Genomic DNA, 22,861 nt, shown 5'->3' with positions numbered 1-22,861 from the left:
TCTGCGTTACGTATTGCATCTAAAGCCCATCGATTTTGTTTTCGACAGTGTGTTGTGGCTCGTTTTGTATAGCCAGCGTTGAAATACTCTCAATGGTAAAAGACATTCTTGCCCTTATTCCTCCGGACATTAGGACTTTCGATGGTAATAAGGAGCCCGCTCTACGAGACTTGCAGACAACCCGTTCGGTCTGTATATTTTCGACATAGGCTGTACCAGTGAAAAAGAAAAGAAAGTGGTCAGTTTTGGATGTTATTTGAGAAGCACAAATGTTGTTCATTCGCTCCATTTGTCCCACCTAGACAGCGTTTCTCGACCCTTAGAAAGCTGCTGCAGTGCTGCTCGTCATGAAACATGCGATGAGTGCAACTCGAATGTTGTTGCACTGCCACAGCATTCAGATGTTTACCTCGTCTGTGCAGTGTTTATATTCCTGAGGTTCAGGTCATTTGACGGCAGCAGAACTGCCAGGCAACCTAACTGCAGCCGGCACGTGTTGAGCATTAAAAGAACTCTCTCTGTCGTAACTAAATTGACGGAGCACACTGTGTGCATATGCAATGAAGTTTGAACCTTGTTGCTCCGGTTATAAATGAGGCATAGCTTGCATGCGTCATTTATTCACCGTGTTCGAAGTTCTCGATTGGTAGTTTTTGGCTTGGTATAGGTCTACAGAAATGAACAGCATTATAACAGGGCGCAGTAGCTAGTGCAATTTTGCAACGGCCCCTGCACAATGGTACAGAAAAGTTGCACCCTGATTTTTTGCGCAGCTATAGAGCTGATGCTGGATTGATTAGCTGTTTGCTTAGAATGGCATGACATGCTGATTGTTAATATGCATAAAGAGCATAGCTTCCTGGAGGAGACTAAATTGGAAAGCCCGTGTAATGCTCTCTAGACCTTCATTGGGTAGAAACCGTGATTTCTAGTTTATCGCAGGCTGGTCGTGCGATGATCTGCAAGAGTGCATCATTAATGGCATTAAAAAATTAGGCAGGATGTCTTGCATGCATTCTGTGCCAGGTATGCTGATACCGCCTGCATAAAGTACTACACTATCACTTCAGATATGCTACGTTGACAAATGTACGCGAGAAGTTTTTTTTTCTTTTACGTACTGGAGGCGACATTCTAGAGGCTCATGTATTGTGCAGTGTCAGTGCATGTTAAATGGTCCCCGGTGGTCGAAATTTCCGGAGGCCTTCACTACGGCCTCTCTCATACCTCAGTAGCTTTGGGACGTTAAACACTGTAACCTATAAATTATCCTTTAGTGTCCTGTACCTCTCGCTCTTGGCGTTTTATTGACGCAGTTAGAAATAAAATGAATGCTTATACAAGCAGAGGCGTTAATAAGAGTAGAAATATCCCGCCCCTCGTACTTTAAATTTTCCGTTGGATCTACTAACAATGCTCCAGATTGTTCACTGAATCTATAGAAAATATCCCGAAGCATCCTGATCAGGGTGTCGAACCGGAATTTTTTTGGGTTCGGTTCAGGTTCGGGTTCACACCTTTCGGGTTCAGTTCCGGGTTCGGCTCCAGAGCGACATTCCGTTCCGGTTCGAACTGGTTCAGACCATACTGAACCGGTTCAAACAGGTTCAGGACAAAAAAAAATAGAACGGAGAAAGGTTTTAATCAACCTTTTTATGCTGTTTGGTTTTTTTCTGGCGCATCGATATATAAAATAAAAATGCAAAAACTTGTGCAATGCGATATGTTCTCATTTTACCCACTTTGTTTTTTGTCCGTGGCAAAAAGACGTATTTATGGCAAGAGCCGCAAAATGCAATGAAATCGAAATTAATGTATATCGGCTGTGTATGGTATAATTCGTCTGATTAGGTATAAGGCGAAAAGCCAATGGATTTTGCATCTACAAAACCCACCAGCTTGAGCACTTTCGGAGACCCCATCGCGCGAGTGATTGGTCATCCTGAAGCTGGAGTCAGTCAGGAATTTCTTGTGCGCAGTGCACTTACGCGGGTGCCGACATGAACCCCGCACGCGGCCTTTGCGTTCCCGCGCACTCTTCCGAAACGAAGCTGTCATGTATCGGCACCTGTATGCAGACACCTTTCTGTCAACCCTAAACCGGCTTGCCAGTCACCTCCCCACCATCCTTTCCTGCATGGTACGGGAATATGCGAGAACCCTTCAACCGCTCATCCCCCACCCAACGAGAGCCTTTTGGGAGCACTGGCTCTCCCTATCCAGAGCTTACCAAACATATTTTAATTCAATCACCTCTTCGATATCGCCTTTTGTGACTCGTGTTATATATCTCGAGCCCCTATTGCTCAGTATCTTCAAAAACACAGCTAATCGTGGCTTCTCTCAAGTACAGAGACAAATTACAACTTTAGCTTATTATGATGACGTCGACGTCTTTTGTTCTGATAAAAAGAGTTTGATAAAAAAAAAGCACACTTGGATGGATTGAGAATGCTTCTTTTCTGCACGGATGCAAATTGGTAACATCTTCATTCGGATGTTGCGTTGCATCATTCTTGTAAATGCACCATTCTGCTTGGAAGAACGTATGCTTGCACTACATAGAATTTTTCTAATTTTTTCTGGGGCGCTATCAAAGAGAGCCTGTGCGTCTAGAGATTTTTTGGGCCCTTAAAAGAGTCTGGTGGATCAGCCGTACACTATTCGTCCACCAACTTGTTTCAGGGGATTTATTTTCAAAACTACAAAACAAGCCCTTTGTGGCCGCTGTGCTAAATAGGCGACTATGTGCTCGTCTGTCTTTTCTGGACATGGTCGTGAGAGAACTTTATGCTAATACATTTGGTTTTCTCACTATTCGATTTTTCTTAGAATACCTGTACGACCTCTCCACAAGGGAAACAACTAAGCTTGTGATCGGTCATTGATTCCTCTACCCATATATCTGCAGCCTTACCTAGCCTTTTTATACCTGTGTATTAAAGCGAATTCAGTGGATGTAGTCGAGCCCACTTATAACGGCCGCAGATATACGCTTGCCTATTACTAACGGGCATGGTGCTACCGTCAAAATATGCATAAGGGCAATGGCAATTCGTCGCAGATACAGCGAACAACTTCGGCCGCACCACTCCGTTATAGCGAACGAGGAGGCGCCGTAAACTACCCCCGAAGTTGTAGAGGTTGTGCTTCCAGTAAGCGCGGATATGAGAGAGCGCCTGTCAACCTACACGACACCGCCCAGGAAAGAATATGTCGACCCAAAAATGCAATAAAAGGGGGCACTGCAGTGCGCAGCGCTAACCGGGAAGTCCGGCGTCTGGAAACACTGTAAACGGTAGCGTAAACACGGTAACGGTATGGTATAACTCTATTGAAGCAGTAAGTAACCGCCGGCCAAGCCCGCGTTGATGGCCTACGAGGGCAATTATTTCCTGCGTGTTCGCTGGCTGGCCAAAGCATCCCAGGTGGAAGAAGCGCGGTGCGCGTGGTAAAGGAACATCGCCGAAAGCGAAGCTACTGACCATGGTCATGGATCAACTAACAGCAGTGATTTGAGAATCTTGAAACCCTTATTAGACATGCTGGTCACGTGGTATGCATTGCCTGCCCAGTCGGCTTCATCTTTTGCACTGCTACTAAGTGCAGGCAGCGTCTTAGAGCGGGCAGTGCAACTGATGCACTCTGTGCCACGAGCGCTGCGCTACTTTCGTCGCTGCATGAGCCCAGGAACGGAACAAGAAGGTCGAAACACACGTGACCAGACGCATGTAGATTTGTGAAAACGCTTCGTTGACCCATAGCTGGCGAGATGTTTCCTCGGATAACTAAGTTCCTTCGGACCACAAAATCGCAGAGGCGCGTGCTCTAAGACGTTGAACAACAAGTACGAGCCCTCCCGTACTGCCAGGAATTTTATTTATGTGGCCGGCGTGCCACCAGCTGCCATGGACACTTCAACCACGATTAGTTATACACAGTCCCTATATTTGATAGTTGGCAGCAAGGGTCTCGACGAGGATTAAATGACTGCCCTAGATAGCCTGCAAAGACCCGCTGCAGGCTCTGCTTTGCACAAGTGTGCACGCATAACGCAGTTCTATAAGAAGTAGACGCCACTTTTAGCGGCCCTAGTATTTTTGGCTGTTATACGGAGAGTCAACTTACTACGAGCATCGGATATAACGAACGGAATCCGCGTGACCGTCAGGTTCGTTATAAATGGGCTCGACTGTATAGTTTCAAACGGCCGTAAAACCTTTTTCGCTCTTCAAACATGGACATTACGCGTTAGGCTGTACCTTCGCGCCAAGGAGGCGTTTGTGCCGTGGCCAGTGCAAGCAACGAGAAATCATTGAGCCACAAAATGATTTCTTTTGTTGTGATGCTGTGTTTTTTTTTCCACATAATTTGGCAGTCTGTTAAAAATACATTGAAATCATGCACTTCACTACAACATTTCTGTCTGCGATGAAAGACTCCAGAATTCCGTGCGAACTTTTCGTGTTTAAGGACCACTTAGCGTGTGGAAAACCCGCGTGATGGATGAACACGCAAAACTGCCGCGTTCAACGAACCCACTGTTCAGAGAACAGTGCTATTTACCGCAGGAAGAACATGCTGTGCCAGTTCAGCCTCCTGACTGGTTCCGGAATTTTGATGTGCGGGCGGAGTAAGGGAGTCTTGGTGGCTTAAGGACTTCTACCGATATCTTTGAATTCGACGAGATCAAGCGAGGCACAAGGAGGGTCAGAAAGGTTCCTAATATGCCATGCAACCAAGATAACAAGAAGCCTAGGACATGGCCGAGTAGCCTAAGGCATCTCTAAACGGAGCTTTTCTGTTCCGCCGCCACTAGTACAAATCCAACTCGGAGTGTGAATACTGTTTTAGTTGTTTTTTTCACTGCGTTAACATTATAGCCTCCTTTACCAAAAATAACCACACTGTTATTTTTTGTTTCTTTTTTTTTTTGGGGGGGGGAGGAGGGGGCGTGCGTGCGTGCGTGTGTGTGCGTGCGTGCAGCCTCCACCCTTGATGCACACCACACCCCAGTGGGAGCACATCCGGGAACTGACTGGTCAAAATGCACTTTCAACAACCTTCACCGTCCCCCCACACGCCCCATCGCCCACCTGTGAGGCGGATTGTTGGGACTAACTTTCTGCCGCCCTAGTCTCAGTGTCGTCAGCTGTCGGAGACAACGAGCGCTTAAAAAGTAAATGTTGCACTACCTACTGCGGTGGCTCATACTTTAGGGCACTCGGCTAATTATTCGATGTACCCAGGTTAGAATCCGGCGGCGTTTCGAAGGAGGCGAAAAGCAAAAGGCGCCCGTGTGCTGTGGGGTGTCAGTGCACGCTAAAGGTCTCTAGTTGGTCCAAATTATGCCGGAGCTCTCCACTACGGCACCCTATTCTCTCTTTCTTCTTTGACTTCCAGCTTCCTCCCTTCTCTTAAGGCGCGATTGAGGTGTCCATCGAGAAGTGAGACTATTACTGCGCCATTTCCTTTCCTCAAAATCTGTCACCGCAACGTTGTTGGGTCGTAGCGCTAACGTTTCATAAATTTGTGGTTAATGACGCAAAGAACGGAAAAGTATTCTCAATAGGTGTTTAATGTACTATGCACAACTAATCTTATTGTGCGTGTTTTATTCTTTCAAGTGATGCACTAGATAATAGAATACGTGTATCACCGTGTAGTATTCGCCTACGGCCGCTCAATAATTCAGAAAAGAATTTATTTTCCCATGCTGTTTCGGTCTCGGTTTCGTCAACCGAACAGTGCTATAACGAGTAATTGAACTTTAGGTCGTGTGAGGCGCAGGAAAACTGTGATATGAGCGCTGATACGTGTTTTTGAGTCACTACTGCACTGAAACCAGAGTGCTTTTATAGGCTAGTATTACAACAAACTACATATTAGCAGTTATATTGCCGTTTTTTTCGTGCCTAATGTAACCTGAATTCCACTACACGTCAGAGCCATCGCTCTGTTGATAAAACCAGAACAGCGTCAAGAAGAAATTCAAATATAATTTATTTATTGGTCGTAGGCGAATACCACGGAGTGCTTCATGAGCACCAATGTCGAAAGCATCGTTTGAAAGAAAGAAACACGCAAGCAAAAAATTGGTGTCTATAGACCTTTATTGAGTTAGATCAGTGCTAAAAATTTGATTACGACCATACACAAACATGTAAAGGGGGAGAAGTAATAACTGAAGATTTCATATAAACCTGACGAACAATGTCTGTTTATGTCTATGTCTATTTATGTTTATGTTTACGTCTGTTTCACAAAATTTACTTTTATAACCCTCATCTCAGAGACTCGCCACTTCTTCCGCCTTCATATATTTATTCCCTCGGCGACCATCAGTACAAAGTTGAAGTGCCAAGCAGTCGCACCAACTTTCATTTTTCCTTATTTATCCCCAATACAGCTAAGGAATGGAACAACCCTCCCGCTTCCATCGCATGCGTTACAAACTTCAAGAAATGCTTCGGCGCGGCAGACAAGGACAAAACGTAAAAAAAAACAAACGTTACAAACTCCCGAGTTACTTAAGAATGTTGTTAGTGATTATATAATCTAATTTTGCTGTACCAACATTGGTCTTGTATGTTTCTTATTACTACCCACTCCTCTCTGTAATGCTTCGGCCATGCGAATAAATAAATAAATGCTCTAGAATTGGTGCCAATACACTGCAGAAGCGTCAATTAGGTTTCTTTACAGACACCACACCTCATTCAATTCTGTTGTCGCCTATACTGGGTGCCATTTTCGCACTTTCTAGCGCAGACAGCTTCGGATGGGTAAACCTACGCGCTAGGCTATCTCTTTTTGTCCGAAAAAAAAAATGTGCGCCTGGTTGGAATAAAGTGGGGCTGAACCGAGCCCCGAACCGGTTCGGAGCGGTTCCTTTGAATCGTTCCGGTTCGGGTTCAGTTCCAAGATGGCGAAAAAAATATGGGTTCGGTTCGGCTCCGGTTCCGGGTGAAAATTGAGGTTCGGTTCCGGTTTCGGGTTCAGGTTCGGTTCCGGTTCGACACCCTGATCCTGATCGCATAGCGAAGCAAATTCTTCATGAAAGAGTGAGCATTAAGCGTCTTTTACAATTCAGATCCCCTTTAGGAATTTCTTTTTTGTACTAGTCATAAAGTGCACCATCAGCTAGCTCAGCAAAAATGTCATTTGAAAGAACATACATTCGCTCGAGTATGGCCCGAATTTCGAGAGTTGCTGAAGCCGATACTATCATGCATGGCATTAAATTAAGACGCGCAGGAAACATTCACTTCCGGGATTTTCACTATGGCGCGAAAAAGTCGACTAGTGGGGCCGTTTATGCAGAAAAATGGCTGGCACTCGACGGGTGAGCCTAAAACCTGGTTCAGTCAAGGAAGCCACGCGTGCGTTTTTCAAAGGCATCGCACACGCTGCTGTCCATTTTTCGGGCCGTTAATCTTTGTTGCGCGTCACCTTCCTAGCCATAGACCTTGCAAGTGGCAGAAATAACACATCAGTAAAACTCTGACGTCGACAGAACTTCACATAAGGTGCAGGTCATGGAGGCTCATGTTTTCTTTGTGTGTGTGTGTTTACTGCCGTCTTTGATCCACGAGTGCACAGACTTTTCCCGCGTCGTGGCAAAAAATGTTTATTTCTTGCAACAGGTAACGCCGATAACTTTATTCAGGCTTGGCTTCTTTATGTCCACCTGAGTTTTAAAGGTCGCTTTCGGCGCCAGCCCAGTAACACAAAAAAAGAGTGCACCGCGCGTGCGTGCTCTTCTTCATTTCCTTTCTCGTTTTATTTTTCGACAGCAGTAGTTATTAAACGTGCAGTTCAGACGTGCCCCCGACCCAGCAAAGCAAAACCCATGCGCCAGTCAGGCTAAACACATACTTTCTCACGTCTACTTGGTTTAACTATGTTAAAACATTACCATTTTTTAATAATAATAATAATACAATAGTAATAACAATAATTTTGTTGCCATCTCGCAAACTAATCCTAAGGAAACCGGCCGGTTCAAGCCAATAGGGAAGCTTAAATGGTTATGGTTCGGCAATATCGTGGATAGACAAATAAGGGCAACACAACTGCAGCGCAGAATATTGACACTGAATAAATTCATGGATACACACTTAGTTCGAACAAAGTGAGCTTGTTGGTAAACTACAATAGGTGAGGTAAGAGTAACTAACACTTTACCTTCGTTTTGAGGTCACAGCAAAAATGTCCTCAAAGAGGTGATTAAGTGTTTTGTGAGCATAAACAAATCTTCTAGCCCTACCGTGTTTTGTTGAAGAATACTGTACACTAAGCGGGGAGCGTTTCGTAATGACCAAGGAGCAAGATTTTAGTGCGGCAGTACTACTCACGAGGTCAAACCAGCTGACCGATTTGTGTGATGCCTAGCCTTGAGGGTGACTTGGGCAAACCACAAATATATAAATAAATAAATGCATAAATATTGCCGCGACTGCAGTTTGAACCCGCGGCGGAGCGAACAGATCGGCTTCGCTGGCCACTGCACTGGCCAAAGAACTTCGCCGCCACGCTCAAGAAGCGAAGGGCCGCCAACTGAATGCTCGCAGACACGCTGCCGACACTGCCAAGGAGACAGCAGACCAAGAACAAAGAACAGCTACACCCGCGCTCCATTTCCAGCTCACGAGCAATGCGTTTGGAACTGCATGTGTCGAAATAGTGCGGATGCCTTTATGGATAACGCTTCTCAATATGGTCTCTGATCCGCTATGCAGGGTGATCGCTTGAGTGAAGGCGGTTGCATATTTCTGGCACACAAGCTATGTCGAAGGTGGCAGCCTAAAGAAAGAAATTTCCCGCTTGGAAAATACGACGGACGCCGACGTTATCCTGCAGATGTCACATCTGAGAAAGACGCAGATGTGAGAACACCCGTATCTGCAAGCCGTATAATGCAACACACCAGTCTGTTAGAGGCTGGGATCCACGTCAAGCTGCTTTTCGTCGTGTCACCAACCTCTCATAAAGAAAATAACAAACTGAGTTGAATTAAATTTCTGCACTGCCCCTCTAAGGGCTCAAGCAATAAGTATATCGCTTCTGCGACTGGTGTATATTGCTTTTGCGAATCCCACAGACCTTCAGATTAGGCTCAATACTTGCATACGACCATGAAGGATCCGTTGACGAAGATCAGTGAAAGTCACGTGTCAGTCAGATTTTTTTCGAGGCCGTGAAATATTCTAAGGTGAATAGCCAGCGAACATTGGGCCAAAATTTTGCTTTTTCATCACAGATTCCTAAACGCGCCATTCGTTTCAAATGTCGAAACGCCCAAACAGAGCTTTCCCCTTCAATGGCAGTTCCACTGGCCGCCTGCTGTGAACTGGTTCTCTTTTCTTACTAAATTCGGGGCGACAGCATATCTTTTGTGACGCATATGTCTTTTCGCGACGGGGAAAATGCGTTTGGTTGAAATCGCCATTCAATCAGCCAGTGGCCGTGATAGTTTCTCGCGATTTCGCCTCTTTATATTTGTCATCCATGCTCCGCGTGAGGTGCACCTGCGCAGCTGTTCTTTGTATCCAGTGCACAAGCGGAAAAATAAAAAAAAAATGCCTTGATTTGTGCTCCTTTTAGGAAGAAGTGCGTTTGCCTCACCAGCAAGTACGAAATAATAATTGCCGACGGCCGTCGCTATTTTCTTCAAACTTGGTACATACGGATAAGCTTGGACAGGACAAAGTATACGCGGGGAAATGAACGAATGGTGATTTCGGGGAAAATATCCAGCGCTTACACTGCAAAAGAGGGGAACAATCGACGATTTTCGAGGTGCGATTGACGTTTTTTGCCCGTAAGCGGCCATTTCGCTTCGCCGAAAGAAAAGATGGCTTCCCTGGGGAATGTCGCATTGTGGCCTTCTTTTTTGCCGCGGCGACATGTGTGAGAAATACATAAAGCGCAAACTTCAACGAAACACAGGAGTGAAAGAGGCGCAAGCGCAAAGGGGGCCTCCATTCAAACTCCTGGTATTAAATTCCGTTCCTTGCAGCTTTGTGAAAGGTAGAGAGACCAAAAGGACACATATGCAACGTCTGATCTCTTTTCATTCTTGTTTCTTTTTGCAATACTTTTCTCATTTGAAGTCTGTTTTGATGTTTTCAACGAGCAGCAGACAATGTCTCACATCCCTCTGTATTAATGTCGAGTATATTGAACAAGGTTCACCTTTGTGATCGTGGAATAGGAGCTATCAGATTATTGTTCTCGAAACTTCTGTACCCGTAAAAGGAAAACGGGCGTTGTAAAGACGAGTCTATTACTGTCTCACAATTTATACTTCATTACGCGAAAAGTGTATTCTTTGTACATGAAACTGACAGGCTCCGCATGTCTGTAGCGCAGCGCTAAATACGGTGTTGCCATGGGTGACGTCGAAGAAACAAGTGCCACACTGTCATACTAGCTATTCTTGCAAGTATTATTTTTTAGTACTTATCAGAATAGAACACATTTTCTTTAACTCTAAAAGGGGGAGCGTAGCCTTTTCGGTGCTTTTCTTGGATAATCTCTAAAGAAAAATTCTCGGTATTAGTACGCTTCAGAGATTGTGCGGTAATTTCACTGCCGCAGAAAGCGCTGATTGATTCCGGTAGGTTACGAAAGTGTTTCTATGACGCTGCGTTGTAGCGGCGAAGTCTGTTTCCTTTATCCTTTGTCTAGTTTGTTTAAAAATCGATCAAAGAAAATAAATTGCTCTGTTAGCTTAGTTATCGCGAAAAATTTCAATTCTCAAATTCACTTACAGCACTTACACAAAGTAGGAGAGGCGCTCTCTACAATTGATGGAAGCGGCGTGTCACTGGAAGAGGTTAGGTTGCACCTCAACTCGATTGATAGCTGTTTATGCTGTAGTTACGTGGAACAACACTGAAAACATCTACACGCGGTTGTGCCTACTAAAGCGCAGCTCGAACAAGATCGAAAAGGTCTCAGAGTCTTAAGTCAGGTTTCCCGCCTGAGTCATAATGTAGCCATACCTCAGCAAGTGATGTGGCGACTATCACATTTCGGCAACGTAGCAAGGTTCAAACGAAGCGCTAAGCGCAACCAACGGAAATAGCAGTGCAGCCAGGAGCACGCTAATCATTCCGTCGGCATTTTGATCATTCTTCAGAGAACGAAAACGGTTTATTTTTGTACTTTTTGACGTCATTTAACCCCTTCTGTAATTCCAGCTATTCAGAGGAGAACCATGAGCAGTTTGTTGCTACAGCATCTCCTCCAGCTTTCCCTTTATCCCGAGCCATTCGCTGTTTTGCTCTGTGCCGTTCGTCGTAGAGAAACAGAGAATACGAAGGCCAAAGGTCTGAGTGTCACATGTCAGGCAAACGAGAGCGGCATCGCATTTCGTATGTTCGCTTCCGCGCTGCAGGAAATCCAGAAAATTAGGCAGACTCGTTGATCGAAAACAAGTTCCGGTACCCCCCTTCCTGAGTACGCCGCATCGCCCTTTCCTACGTGTGCTGCAGGCTCTCCCGAGGCGGTGCAGGCCCTTCGCGGCGAGACAGCGCGTCTTCCGTGCCGCACCGAGCTGGCGGCCGAGACGGAGCAGCCGCTGCTGCTGCAGTGGTACCGTGGGCCGCAGCTCATCTACAGCGTGGACAGCGAGAACGTGCCGCTGGTGCAGGCCAGGCACACCGTGCACAGCGGGGCGCGCGAGGAGCGCCGGCTACACTTCTCTGTGGGACGCAGGCCGTACCGCCTCTCTCTGGGCCACGTGCAGCCCGAAGACGAGGGCGTCTACTACTGCCTCGTGGCCTTCCCTTCGGGCATCTCCATCAACGCCTCCGTCAGCCTCGTCGTCGTCGGTACGTACTGCTAATCATCCTCCGCACTCTCCCTGTCTCATTTCCTTCCCTGCACGCACTTTCGAGCGTCTGGACATCTCGGTCACCATTCTACGGAGCACACAGCCTTCTTTATGAGTCTAGTCGAACCACTGTGCTCGCCTTGTTGCCTCTTTATTGTGTTATAAGCTGCTGCCCACTCGACACTGGCATCTGTCTTGATGAACCAACTGAGAGCGCTTGTTGGCTCATCATGGCACGTTGGTCATACGGGAGAGAATGGTAGATCTTTGCACTTTGTCGCCTGACTCTCGGCGAAGAGTGAGCCGTTGTTGAAGTTCTTGCAAATGTAGAAGGACGACGGGTAACACCAGCGCCGCGCCCGCCGCGTATTGCGTATGTGTTCGTTTTGATTGGTTTGGTTTATTGGTGTAGTGAAGGGCTACGGCCGTAGTGAAGGGTTACGGAAATTTCGACCACCAAGGGTTCTTTAACGTGCACTGACATCGCACAGCACACGGGCCTCTAGAATTTCGCCTCCTAGAGGCCCGTGTGCTGTGCGATGTCAGTGCACGTTAAAGAAGCCCAGGTGGTCGTAACTTCCGGAGCCCTTCACTACGGCGTCTCTCATAGCCTGTGTTGCTTTGGGACGTTAAACCCCAATGAACATCTGTGCGTCTAATGCTGCACTGCATGAGATCCCGAAACTTCAGGTCGCCAGACGCAAGAGGTACTTGTAACACAGTTTAAATTACGTTAGTGTCATAATAGCGTTTAATCCTTTTCCTGCCAGCCCTTCAAGACGTATGTGCGCCTCAATCCCGTGCACTCGACGTCGGTCAATGAATTTATCAATAACTCATTGTAGTGTCTTGTGCTCTCTTTGAATTAATGTTGCAGTCTATTACCGAAAAAAATGAATGAAAGAATGAACAATTGATTGATTGATTGATTGTTTGAATGAATGAATGAATGAATGAATGAATGAATGAATGAATGAATGAATGAATGAATGAATGAATGAATGAATGAATGAATGCGCGTGACTGTCATACGTAATGTTTGTCAAAAGTTTGCGGGCCACTTCACGTTTCGTCAGGACAGTTGCAATGCCTTGCGGTGCAGTTTCTATGGCGCTCACTACGGATGTACAACTTACGTAGCCTGGACTGTTTTCCCCGATTTTTTTACAGTCTTACAGCGCCAGGAGTTTCTCGTGGCCCTCACAACATGTATCAACGTGTCTGTGGCTGCGTCTTTGCGCGTGCGTTCGTGCGTGCCGGTGTGTGTTGAATCTGGATTGTACCCATAAAAGGTGGCGTCCTCATGAAACCTGGCAGGTGACGGTTAAATTAATGATTGGCCGCATGAGGTTGCTCGGGAAGAAACACCTGTGTCACACATTGTCCATCGATGGCCGCACCTGCCATCCCGGCGCAGTGCCGCACCGCTTAACCGCTGCACCACTGCGCCAGGTGTTGTATGAGGACTCCCAGGGATCTATGAATCAGAAGTAGAGAAAGACAAGTTCTGCATATATGGGCATCATTAAACTATTACCTAACGCGTCATACCCTCAAGGTGGAGCGCGGTCCACGGTACGCCGGCGACTGCCTTCACGAAGTTAGCGCGCACATCAGAATGCTACGTAGAGTCATGCAGATGCAGAATTGCCGGCTGCGTGGCATCGGGTTACATCACGTCGCAGCGCGTGGCGACTGCATTCGCAAAATCAGCCGGTGGGCTTTCGCCTTCTCACACTTAAGCAGTCTCAAGTGTCTCTGACGACTTTTTTACTTCGGCCGCGTGTCTGTTAACTACCTTAGCCTTAATAACGGACTGTTTTTAATGAATAAATATTTCGTTGATCGGTTGCGTTGATTCGCTTGTATTCCATCAAAAAATAACAAACGCTGATAGATATCAGTTCAGTTAATTATCATGTGTGCCGTCTAGAAAAGAACAAACCTAGACATTGCACGTTATCGCTTGCTCAACTGTGGCGCAGTAAGTGAGCAATTTTCCATTTTCATTCCCTAACGAATCCTAGCTTATCCTAGCTCATATAATGAAGAGACACGTAGGTAATGCAGTCGCAGCTGTCCCCATTGGAGAATTAACGTCGAGGTTGCGAAGTCCTAAAGCTTGCGAAGTAAATGGGTAGGTGGGATAGGCGAAGAGCAAGTTTTCCCTCGTTATCGCGATAGCGAAATATTTAAGCGCGGTTTCTACCAGCTGCAGGCCTGAAGTTCTGTTTCGCCTGGGAATGAAGGTATCAACTTCATTCTGTGTCTCGCAGCAGTAAAAGGGGCGTCCCCTGAGTACATCCTCAGAAAATATCCGCAGCCATTGAAGCTGCTCGAGGATTCTAGCAAAGAACTCTGTTCTACATTTTTCTCGCGTGGCTTCCTCCTATTAAAGGGTAAAAATGAATCGCAGATAAAGCATTACTGAATAATTAAGGCTACTCGATCAATCGTCCCTTCTGTTATCTCCTTCCAAGGCCATCTCTCTGGCTATAGAGGAAGCATCGAGCTAGAAGTGTCCGTAAAATTACCGGGGGCACTTAAGGAACTTGCGTGCAAGTAATGAGAAAGCATTGTAATTCTATTCCAATTCTATTATAATTCCATTCAAAACTTATTCCAATTCTATTCTAGTTCTGCGCTATTCCATGGTAGTTGATGAAATTGTAAGTACTAGAATTAACTATTACTGGTTACCATTTCGTGTTTTATGGCCTTTGATGACGTCAATCTGCTTCGACCAATTGCGAGTTTTGTAACGTCGCCACTTTTTGGGAGGAGCCGGGTTTTCGTGCCGATGAGCAATCTAATGGTTTCACTTTATTAACTTATGTGAAGTTAAGGTTTGTATTGCCTGCGAAAAACTCGGTGCACGGACATTTTTGCGTTTCGTCCCGATCTAAAGGCGGCCATCCCAGCCAAGTGTTCGACCCAGTACGTCATGCTTAGCAACAGGGCTGTATAGCCGCGAAGCCAATGCGACGTGTCAGTCAGGGTGCCTAAAGAAGGCTGACAATAGGAGATGGAGACAGTTTGTGACTTGCCAGCCGGGCTCATTTACTCACCGTCAGTGTCATGCCCACAGAAATTCTCATGCTAGCGTCGTCAAGTCAGGGAATCGAGTTAGCTGAGAGGAGGCCATGAACACGAACCACTTCTGCACTGGCACCGTTCCCACGCTCGCTTTGCCCTAATCGACGCTGGGCGCCGCTGCGACCGCTGCCTACGAAGTGTTCCCAGATGTTCGCGCCGCCATACAACGGCGCAACTAGGTACTAAGGCACCTTGGACCGGTGTGACTCGCAATGCAAACGCGAAGCCGTTGGGTAAGGTTACATTTCTCAGCCAGTCGCCTGACTCGACTTACTCCTATCGGACTCGCGCAAACGAGCCAAAGATGCCATTGGCATCACCGCAGGCTATGGACTAAATGCGCGCAGGGGCCATAATTTGTACCGTTTCATTTCATTTTGTGTTGTGTTGGTAGTCTGACATCGACGTGGGCGCCACGACCTACGTTACCGGAAAGTCGCTATCAATAAAAGAGGGCGAAAATTCGAAACACAAACGAAACGCAACATTACAGATTACGGCCTCTGATGTGGCTGCGTAAACGAAACGCAGCGCTAATACTTTATGACATAAGCAGTTCATACTATGAGGCTGCGTAGGTTGCCAGCATGCTGCATATGCCGTTCACTGAGAGTATATGTTCTCATCTGCGTTGTTCTTTTCCTCGTTGTGCACTACACTACCGAGTATGCCGTTGCCAATGGCCGCGTATATGCGAAGCCAATGTATGTTGCATTCCATTCCGTCTATCCTTTCCGTAATGAACGACTTTCGCATTGGTTACAGCAAGGGATGGAATATGAGCTAGATAACATGTTGTAAAATGAATCTGGAGGGTCCTTCTGATTTCCTTTTATTTGTTTTCTAAAAGGGGCGGTAGAATGTTTAGAGGAATTGAAAGAGAGGAAGTGACCGAGTCATTCCTGCTGGATTATAACTTTTGCGAAGTAGCTGAGGAGTGCGGGTTCATGCATGCACAAAACCGGACTGGCTCTGGACTGGATCACCAACCCTTCGAGCAGATCGCTCAGAGTGTTTGTCGCGCAAAAGGCTGACCGTTCAAAAAGTTCGTCGTATTTGGTATCCTTGCATCGCCACGAGAGCTGCGAACGACGGTCTGAAATTACATCGCAATATGCCTTGGAAAAAGAAAAAAAAAGAATTGTAGAACTACGCTTACCGGCTTAGCGCATTAATCATCGAAAGCTGTTTGGTAACGCATTCTTCCGACGCTCTCTTCCGACAGTAGATGCGGCCGCGCCCTCGACCAACGGGGCCGGCGTTTCTGTCGAAGCATTTCCATCTTCGCCACCCACCACGGCACCATCCCTCGTCGCAGCACAACCACCAACACCACCGCTGGCAGAGTGGTCTTGCACGTTCAGCTTGGATATCGCAATGCTTGCGACTATCCCGACGGAATGAAAAATATCCGCTTCGGCCAGCATGGCGAATATGCGGGCATCCCAAGGTACACACTCTTTAGGAAAATCCGTCGTATACTGTAGCCAGTTCTTTTATTCCTCCATGTCTACTGCGCACCTCGCCAACACGGCATGGGACTGCGAGGCTACATCTTTTGAGGGAAGGAAAGTGCGCCGTAACTGTCTCTTATATCCGTGGGCTCCCTAGCCGCAACCACAGCTGGCATGGCGAGGAGGACAGGGAAGAAAGTAAAGACGCGCAAAAGCGCCGGGGGGTGGAAGTTATAGGCAAGGAGGTGGGAGTGAAAGAAGAGAGAAAGGGGTGCCGCGTCTTGCCACCACTGTGGTGGAGCCCTCCACTATGGCACCTCGTTGTCCTTTCCTTGTTTCACTTTCTCCTTTATCGATGGGTGACTCTTGACTCACGTTCTGAACACTGCAAACATAAGTTGTTTTCCGTGTATCCGCTTTGGCAGTGCCGTTATCACAAGTGACATTTTAAACTAATGCGTAGTTGGTAACGCTAACTTCGGAGATAACTTGAACGTACACCAAGAACAAACTGGAAACGCCATTTTTTGAAAGTCGTTCAAGCAACGTCTCGCGCATGTACGCGGGCCCGAGAGGAGAGCCCGGAGACTTTGGAAGCTCGCAGTGGTTAGGGGGTTTCGTGGCCTTTCGGCGCTGGGGTCTTCGGACTCTCCCCATTACGGCGAGCGCCACGGGGCGAACCTGCTAAAGTCGTAGCTTCGGCGGTCGTGGTTGCGGCGACGCGCGTCTCTTCTTTAAGTCTTTCTCTTCGCATCTCTTTTAACTAACTTACTTTATGCACAATACGTCGAATGTATCGAGGCAGTGGACAGGCCCTTGCACTTTCCTTTTCACCCTTTCTTCAGTCGCCACAACCACGAAAGTCGGGATCTAATCTGACCGCGGAGGCGGCGCTCCGATGCAGGTGAAATGCAAAAGCAGCTCGGGTAACTTTTGGCGTTACGGCTACCGTAGTAACACCTAAATGGTTTACAACAAAGCTACTACAGCTTCTGCTGTAGTAGCAGCAGCAGGCTAAGCGCTGCAAGAAACTTTTGGCGCCGACACCGCCTCTGGCAACCTTTTCCTGTCGCGTACAGCAGACGCTAACCCAATTCGCTACTCTGTCCTAATTGTGACTTCCAAGCCGTCCTTCTTCGTGCTCTACGCCTCGAAGAAGTTCACGCTTCCCGTCTGGGTAAGGTTAGGTGTTGACCGCACGGGTGATATTTTTTACGACCAGCTACTTGTGAGGTTTCCCGACGTTTCCCAGCGTCCAGAATAAAAAAAAAAACAAAAAAAAAAACATACGCGCTGTAATTATTCTAGGAGTAGATTAAAAAAGAAAGATTTGGCAGAGACACATAGGACTGCTTACCTGTGGGAATGCGAAAGTATTACTGTTTCGGGGTGCATTGACACCCACCCACACACATACCTCCCCCCCCCCCCCCCTCCACACACACACGCACACACGCGTATGACACCACTCGGAACGCTGTACAACGAGCGATTGCGTCACAGTTTTGATACGAAAGTCTGGGAAGGCATAAAGTTGAAGGTGTACACGTCACCGGTTCGAATCCCTATCGAAAGCCAGCCTCTAACTTGAATGGCGCATGAAAGCTGCATGCAACGGGCAATCGTATGACACTCCCGGGTACGCTAGCGGGTGCGTCACTATTTTTGGCGCCAATGTCGGTAAAACTGGCGCTACATGGACGTCGAACAGTGGGGCGTATATATAGGCGAAGAACATGTATATGATTGTCTGAAGGGCGGTGCTCGGTTTGCTGTGTGCGTAATGCGGCCGCTTGATGACTTCACCCTATATGGGCGCTATGCCGGAAGGCCCGAGTTTGTCGCTCGCCCGAGTTTCATCCGAGTTTGCGATGACGGCAGTCAGTGAACGAAGATAGCGCGGAACGTGCGCAGGCAGCAGACAATAAAATGTAGAGATAAAGCCACGTAAAGGCGATACAAGCGCACCCTGCGCGCCTGTTTCACACTTCAAACACAATACACTGCGCAATACCAGGCCGCAGCGCTACCTGAAGTTATCAGCGTCATATCAGCAATCGCGAAATCGTGACTTCTCTGCTATCTATCTGCACACTCGTCGCAAGCTGTTTGACACGCCTTTTCGGGCGCGTCTAAGGCGTGTCTTCTCTTTCAGGCTCTATCTGTCTCTCCATTTCCGAAGACGAACAGTGCGCACTAGGTGCACTCTTGTATCAACCCTTTCTCTTCTCTCGAATACGTTAAAAGGCAACAGATAATATTATGAACATTTTGTTCATTTCCTAATGTATTTTAAAAACTGAATCCAATGAAGCGTTGTTGAAAAGCATAGCTTTAGTAAATTAACAAAGATTTGACACTTTCTGCCGCTAGAGGCGATAGTGAGGCCATTGCTTGCAGCGTGGCTTGCATACGAACTAGAGCGGCAGCCCACCGTGTCGAAAACGAGAGAGCTCCTGCGCTGACACGCCGCCGGTAGCACTGCCTTCGACTGGAAAGACTGGGCAACTGCTGCACGCTGAATCTGTCTTATTTTTCGGCCATTGCGATAATATATTTTATTGTGTCGTATATCAAAATAAAACAGTCATGCATCTTCTGGCTTGCATAATAAACAAAAGCAGAAAGCTGAACTTCACTGCACCCCCGCGTCACTGCTGCTTTCTGCAGCGACCTCAGGTGGAGCTCTCCGCTGCTACGGCCGCTGCCGCACCCCGCTATGGCCAACCATTGCTTTTAGTACGCTCTTGGCGAATCTCAGCGGTAGAAATTGGCCGTGCGAGCGGCTGTGATGCGGTGTGAGAAAAAAAATTGCTGTTTGGCTGTATTCAATGATTCTTTACGTATGCCTGTTGTGTGTGACGCCTCTTTAGTGCACTGCGGATGCGAGGAGCGTGCTACCCAGCGACACAACTCATCCTATGTCATCAGACGCTGACTAAAAGCTTTGAAGGGGGTGGCGCGCGTATCTGCGTAGTATTTCTTAACGTCGCGCACTTCAAGGTTTTGAGGACTGGTTTGGTCACTAGCGTCGATCGCCGTTGTATACCGCAGTGACATCGCAATAATATCGTTCGGGCAGGTGAGGGATCCTGTTTGTAATAATGGAATCTGACTTATAACAGAGAAAGGTGTTACGGTTGTGAAGTACGCAGTGCTTGCGTGCTGGAAATTACAAACACTTTATTGCACTGGTGGAGCAGCGATCGTTTGTCGATCCCAGATGTGTTTGACACATTGATGCTGAGCTTTATCACCGATGAAAGGACGCCCAAGCCAAACACCTGTGGTGCGATGTTGTTGGAGTAGGACGTGCTCCAAGCACCGGTTCGTCGTCGTTCTCCATGTTTGACGCCTTGCAAGCAAGTGTGACGCGCCTTCAGCGTTGTGCTGTGTCTTACGTGGTTGCAACAGGCTATAGTGTTGTGCAATCTTGATATGCGAGCGAAGAATTCGACGGCTTTCGCCACGTTGCGTGTGCTTCGCAGAGGTGCTTAGATTTATCGGCGATGACGTCCGTTTTGCCTGTTATATTTCGATGGTCAACATCGTCGATGTCTGTCAGCGATCAGCACAGCCGCGCTGCATACCTGTTTCCGACAGGGATGTTGGGAGTGGCCCACCCATAGCGCGTACGCCTATAATTTATGTACGGCACGCCGGGGGCGTGACCAATGGTTTTGATTGACAGGTGAACTCGGAGCTAAACTCGTGAACGGTCAAGTGCCCCGAATTCATCTCGGGACTGTCATGGCGTCAGCAGCAGCAGCCTGGGTAATCTCTTCCTCTGACGGCAAATGTCAGTACGGCCGGCTGGACCTTTTTACTGCCTTGGCCGCCGACGAATTCCAGCGACATTTCCGCCTCTCCAAAAAATCGGTACGATGGTTGTGTAAATAGTTAGGCGACGACCCACGCCTGCGGAGAGTGCTTACCGGGCTTCATTCGCTTTCGGTCGAAGAGCAAGCCCTCTGCGCCCTCCGGTTCTTCGCGACCGGGAGCTTCCAGGGCAGCGTTGGCGCAGACCGCTTTATTGGACGCCAATAAAGCACTGTGAACCGCTGTGTGAGGGACGTCTCCGACGCGCTTATCGACGCGGCTGTGCAGAAGCGGTGGCTCGCTTTGCCCACGACTGCGGCCGAGCGTGCGTATGTTGAGGAGCGTTTCCTTCGGCGCGGCGGCATCACAGACGTCGTGGGATGCGTCCACGGGACCTACATTGGCGTAAAGGCCCCTTCGAAGTCCAGCCCTGACATGGTGAAGGCCAACTATTTCACGAGGCACATTATGCATTGAACATTGCAATCAGTAAAAAATAATTGATCTCGGCAAGTCCTTTGGGCTACTCTACAGCACAGTGCCAAAGTCGGTCCCAGACTCTTTTGGCGAAGACTGGATCAGCCGCTAACCGGTTCCACAGAACAATTCATAACATGCCAGGTACCTCAAGAAAGGCCCACAAAAAAAAAAAGTGGGCTCCTCGGCAACGGCGAAATCGAAAGTTGCAGATGGCCACTTGTTAATCGGGTCACTGCAGAGCACTCACCACTGTGCTAATTAATTAAATCCGACGAATGAATGTCATCTTTCGCACAAACCTCTCACTTGCATCTAAAAAGTATAGTCACAATGCTGCAGAATCGGGAAGATAACCGCCACTACTGACCAAAAGCCGGTGCGAGCTCATTGACAACGAATTTCGGACAGCTCACATTAACGGGGTATGCATGAAATGAACAGATGCATGCAGTTCATTTCAGAAGACGGCATAATATTCAAGCGATTCTGAACAAAACGAGTTTTCTCATTCAAGTCACGCGAAATTCAACTTGCGATGAAAAAAAAAATGTGAGATAAAAAAGTTTCACCACGCGGGATTTGAACCCACGCGCTCACATTGCCTGTCGACCCTCCGGAGCGACGCGTTAGACCACACGGCCACAAAACAGCGCGGAGAATAGTGATACACCTCCCTTTATTTTTTTTTTGCGGACTATTTCCGTAGCCTTCACAGCGTTGCACATGATGTAGCGTTGGTAGCGTTCCCTCGCGGTACAAAGCAAAATTTAATAATGCATGAACCACTCTAAAGCGCTTTAAATCCAAATCTTGCTCACTATAAAATGCTTATAAAGGTGTACTAAGTGCATTATAAAATTCAACAAACCTCGTTCGTCGAATTGCACACGCAATGCACTTGGTGGAGCGACAAACAAATGAAAAGTGCACCGGCGGTTGGCTCACGTGACCCGTTCTTTGTAGACCGCCCAAGAAGCCGATGAGGTGGCGCCGATGTGATGATAAAGCACGGAATATATCCAGATAACCCAATGAAGTTTGAGGCGTGACGAGGGTGGGATTTCGCCTTGCTACTATTAGTTCACTCATTTGAGGGCGTCGCCAGAGCTCGGGAAGATTCCGAGTTTCAGCAAACTCGGGCCTTCCAGCATAGCGCCCTATATCTTGCCATTGCTCGGAATTTTTGTACTATCTAAAAGCAGACACACACACACACACTGCTGGCTTTTCTTGTAATGAGACTAGTAACGCTTTCACATTAAGAAAAACTCCTTACCACGGTTCTGCAGTCGTCCGCTTTAGGAGCGATATTTGTCACCGCCGTGGCACCTGACGATGCTCCAGACATCACTCTTGCTTGCGCGGAAACAAGCAATGGAAAAATATTTTCGGGAAAACTTTAAGCGCCAGAGCCAAGAAGTAAGCATAAAAATAAAGGGTATAACGGGCAACTTCTCGAAAGCGTTATCATAAATACCCGCGTTCTTTGTTTGAATTATTGAAATAGAGCGCGTTATTACGGGACTCAAAGGAAGTAAAAGAAAAAGAAAAGGAAGGCTGGAAGGGGCAGCACTCGGGTCCGAATGTGGAACGGAGCAGCGGTTAATTCCTCCGTGGGTTCACCATTTGCCAGCCACCATAGCGAGAGCAGGCGCGTGCCCCGGAGTCAGCGGCAGGGGCCGCGAGGGGATTTCGGACAATTTTCGCCGTTCCGGCGAGTCCCCCGGCTGTCTCTGCGGCGACGCATATGCGCCCCTGCGCTGTCCCGCATGCGGTTGCACGCTTCGGCGCGCACGGGCCCGTGCATGGCAGTGGCCGCCACCGCGATGTGTGTATGTAGGTCGCTTCGACCGAAATCCCGCCGCGCCGCCCTCGGCTGGCGCTAATATATTTGTCACGCTCTGTTTGGATGAAGGAGCGTAGGGAGCGAGAAAAGAAGGCTCGTTATTTATTGTCTTCTGAAGAGCTTCCCCAGGAGACTCGACGGCGACGAGCCAGCTAGGGAGGAGGCGCGGTCGGAGGCTGCTTTGCCGCCACGGGCGAAAACACAGATATCCTTCGCAGAGGTAGGGAATGCCCTCCCCCCCCCCCCCCCCCCCCCCCCCCCCCTAGTTTCCTCTCTCTCGTTGGAAGGGGACAAAGAAGAGGAAGCATACAAATGGGGCAAATC

General features: G+C 47.8%; 1 protein-coding gene across 1 annotated transcript in view; it reads left to right on the top strand.

The window, feature by feature from the left end:
* Positions 1-22,861, top strand: part of LOC149352517 (hemicentin-2-like) — a 584,798-nt gene that overhangs the window by 298,238 nt on the left and 263,699 nt on the right. The window contains exon 3 of the mRNA XM_089577190.1: positions 11,502-11,840. Within this exon, the coding sequence (XP_089433316.1) occupies positions 11,502-11,840 (339 nt within the window). The remainder of the gene's footprint in view (positions 1-11,501; positions 11,841-22,861) is intronic.

This window comes from Amblyomma mixtum, chromosome 3 (assembly GCF_055824585.1).
Source record: "Amblyomma mixtum isolate Tamu chromosome 3, ASM5582458v1, whole genome shotgun sequence".
In the NCBI taxonomy this organism is placed as follows: domain Eukaryota; kingdom Metazoa; phylum Arthropoda; class Arachnida; order Ixodida; family Ixodidae; genus Amblyomma; species Amblyomma mixtum.
Note: the sequence above shows the minus strand (reverse complement) of the source record. Positions and strands in the feature narration are given on the sequence as shown.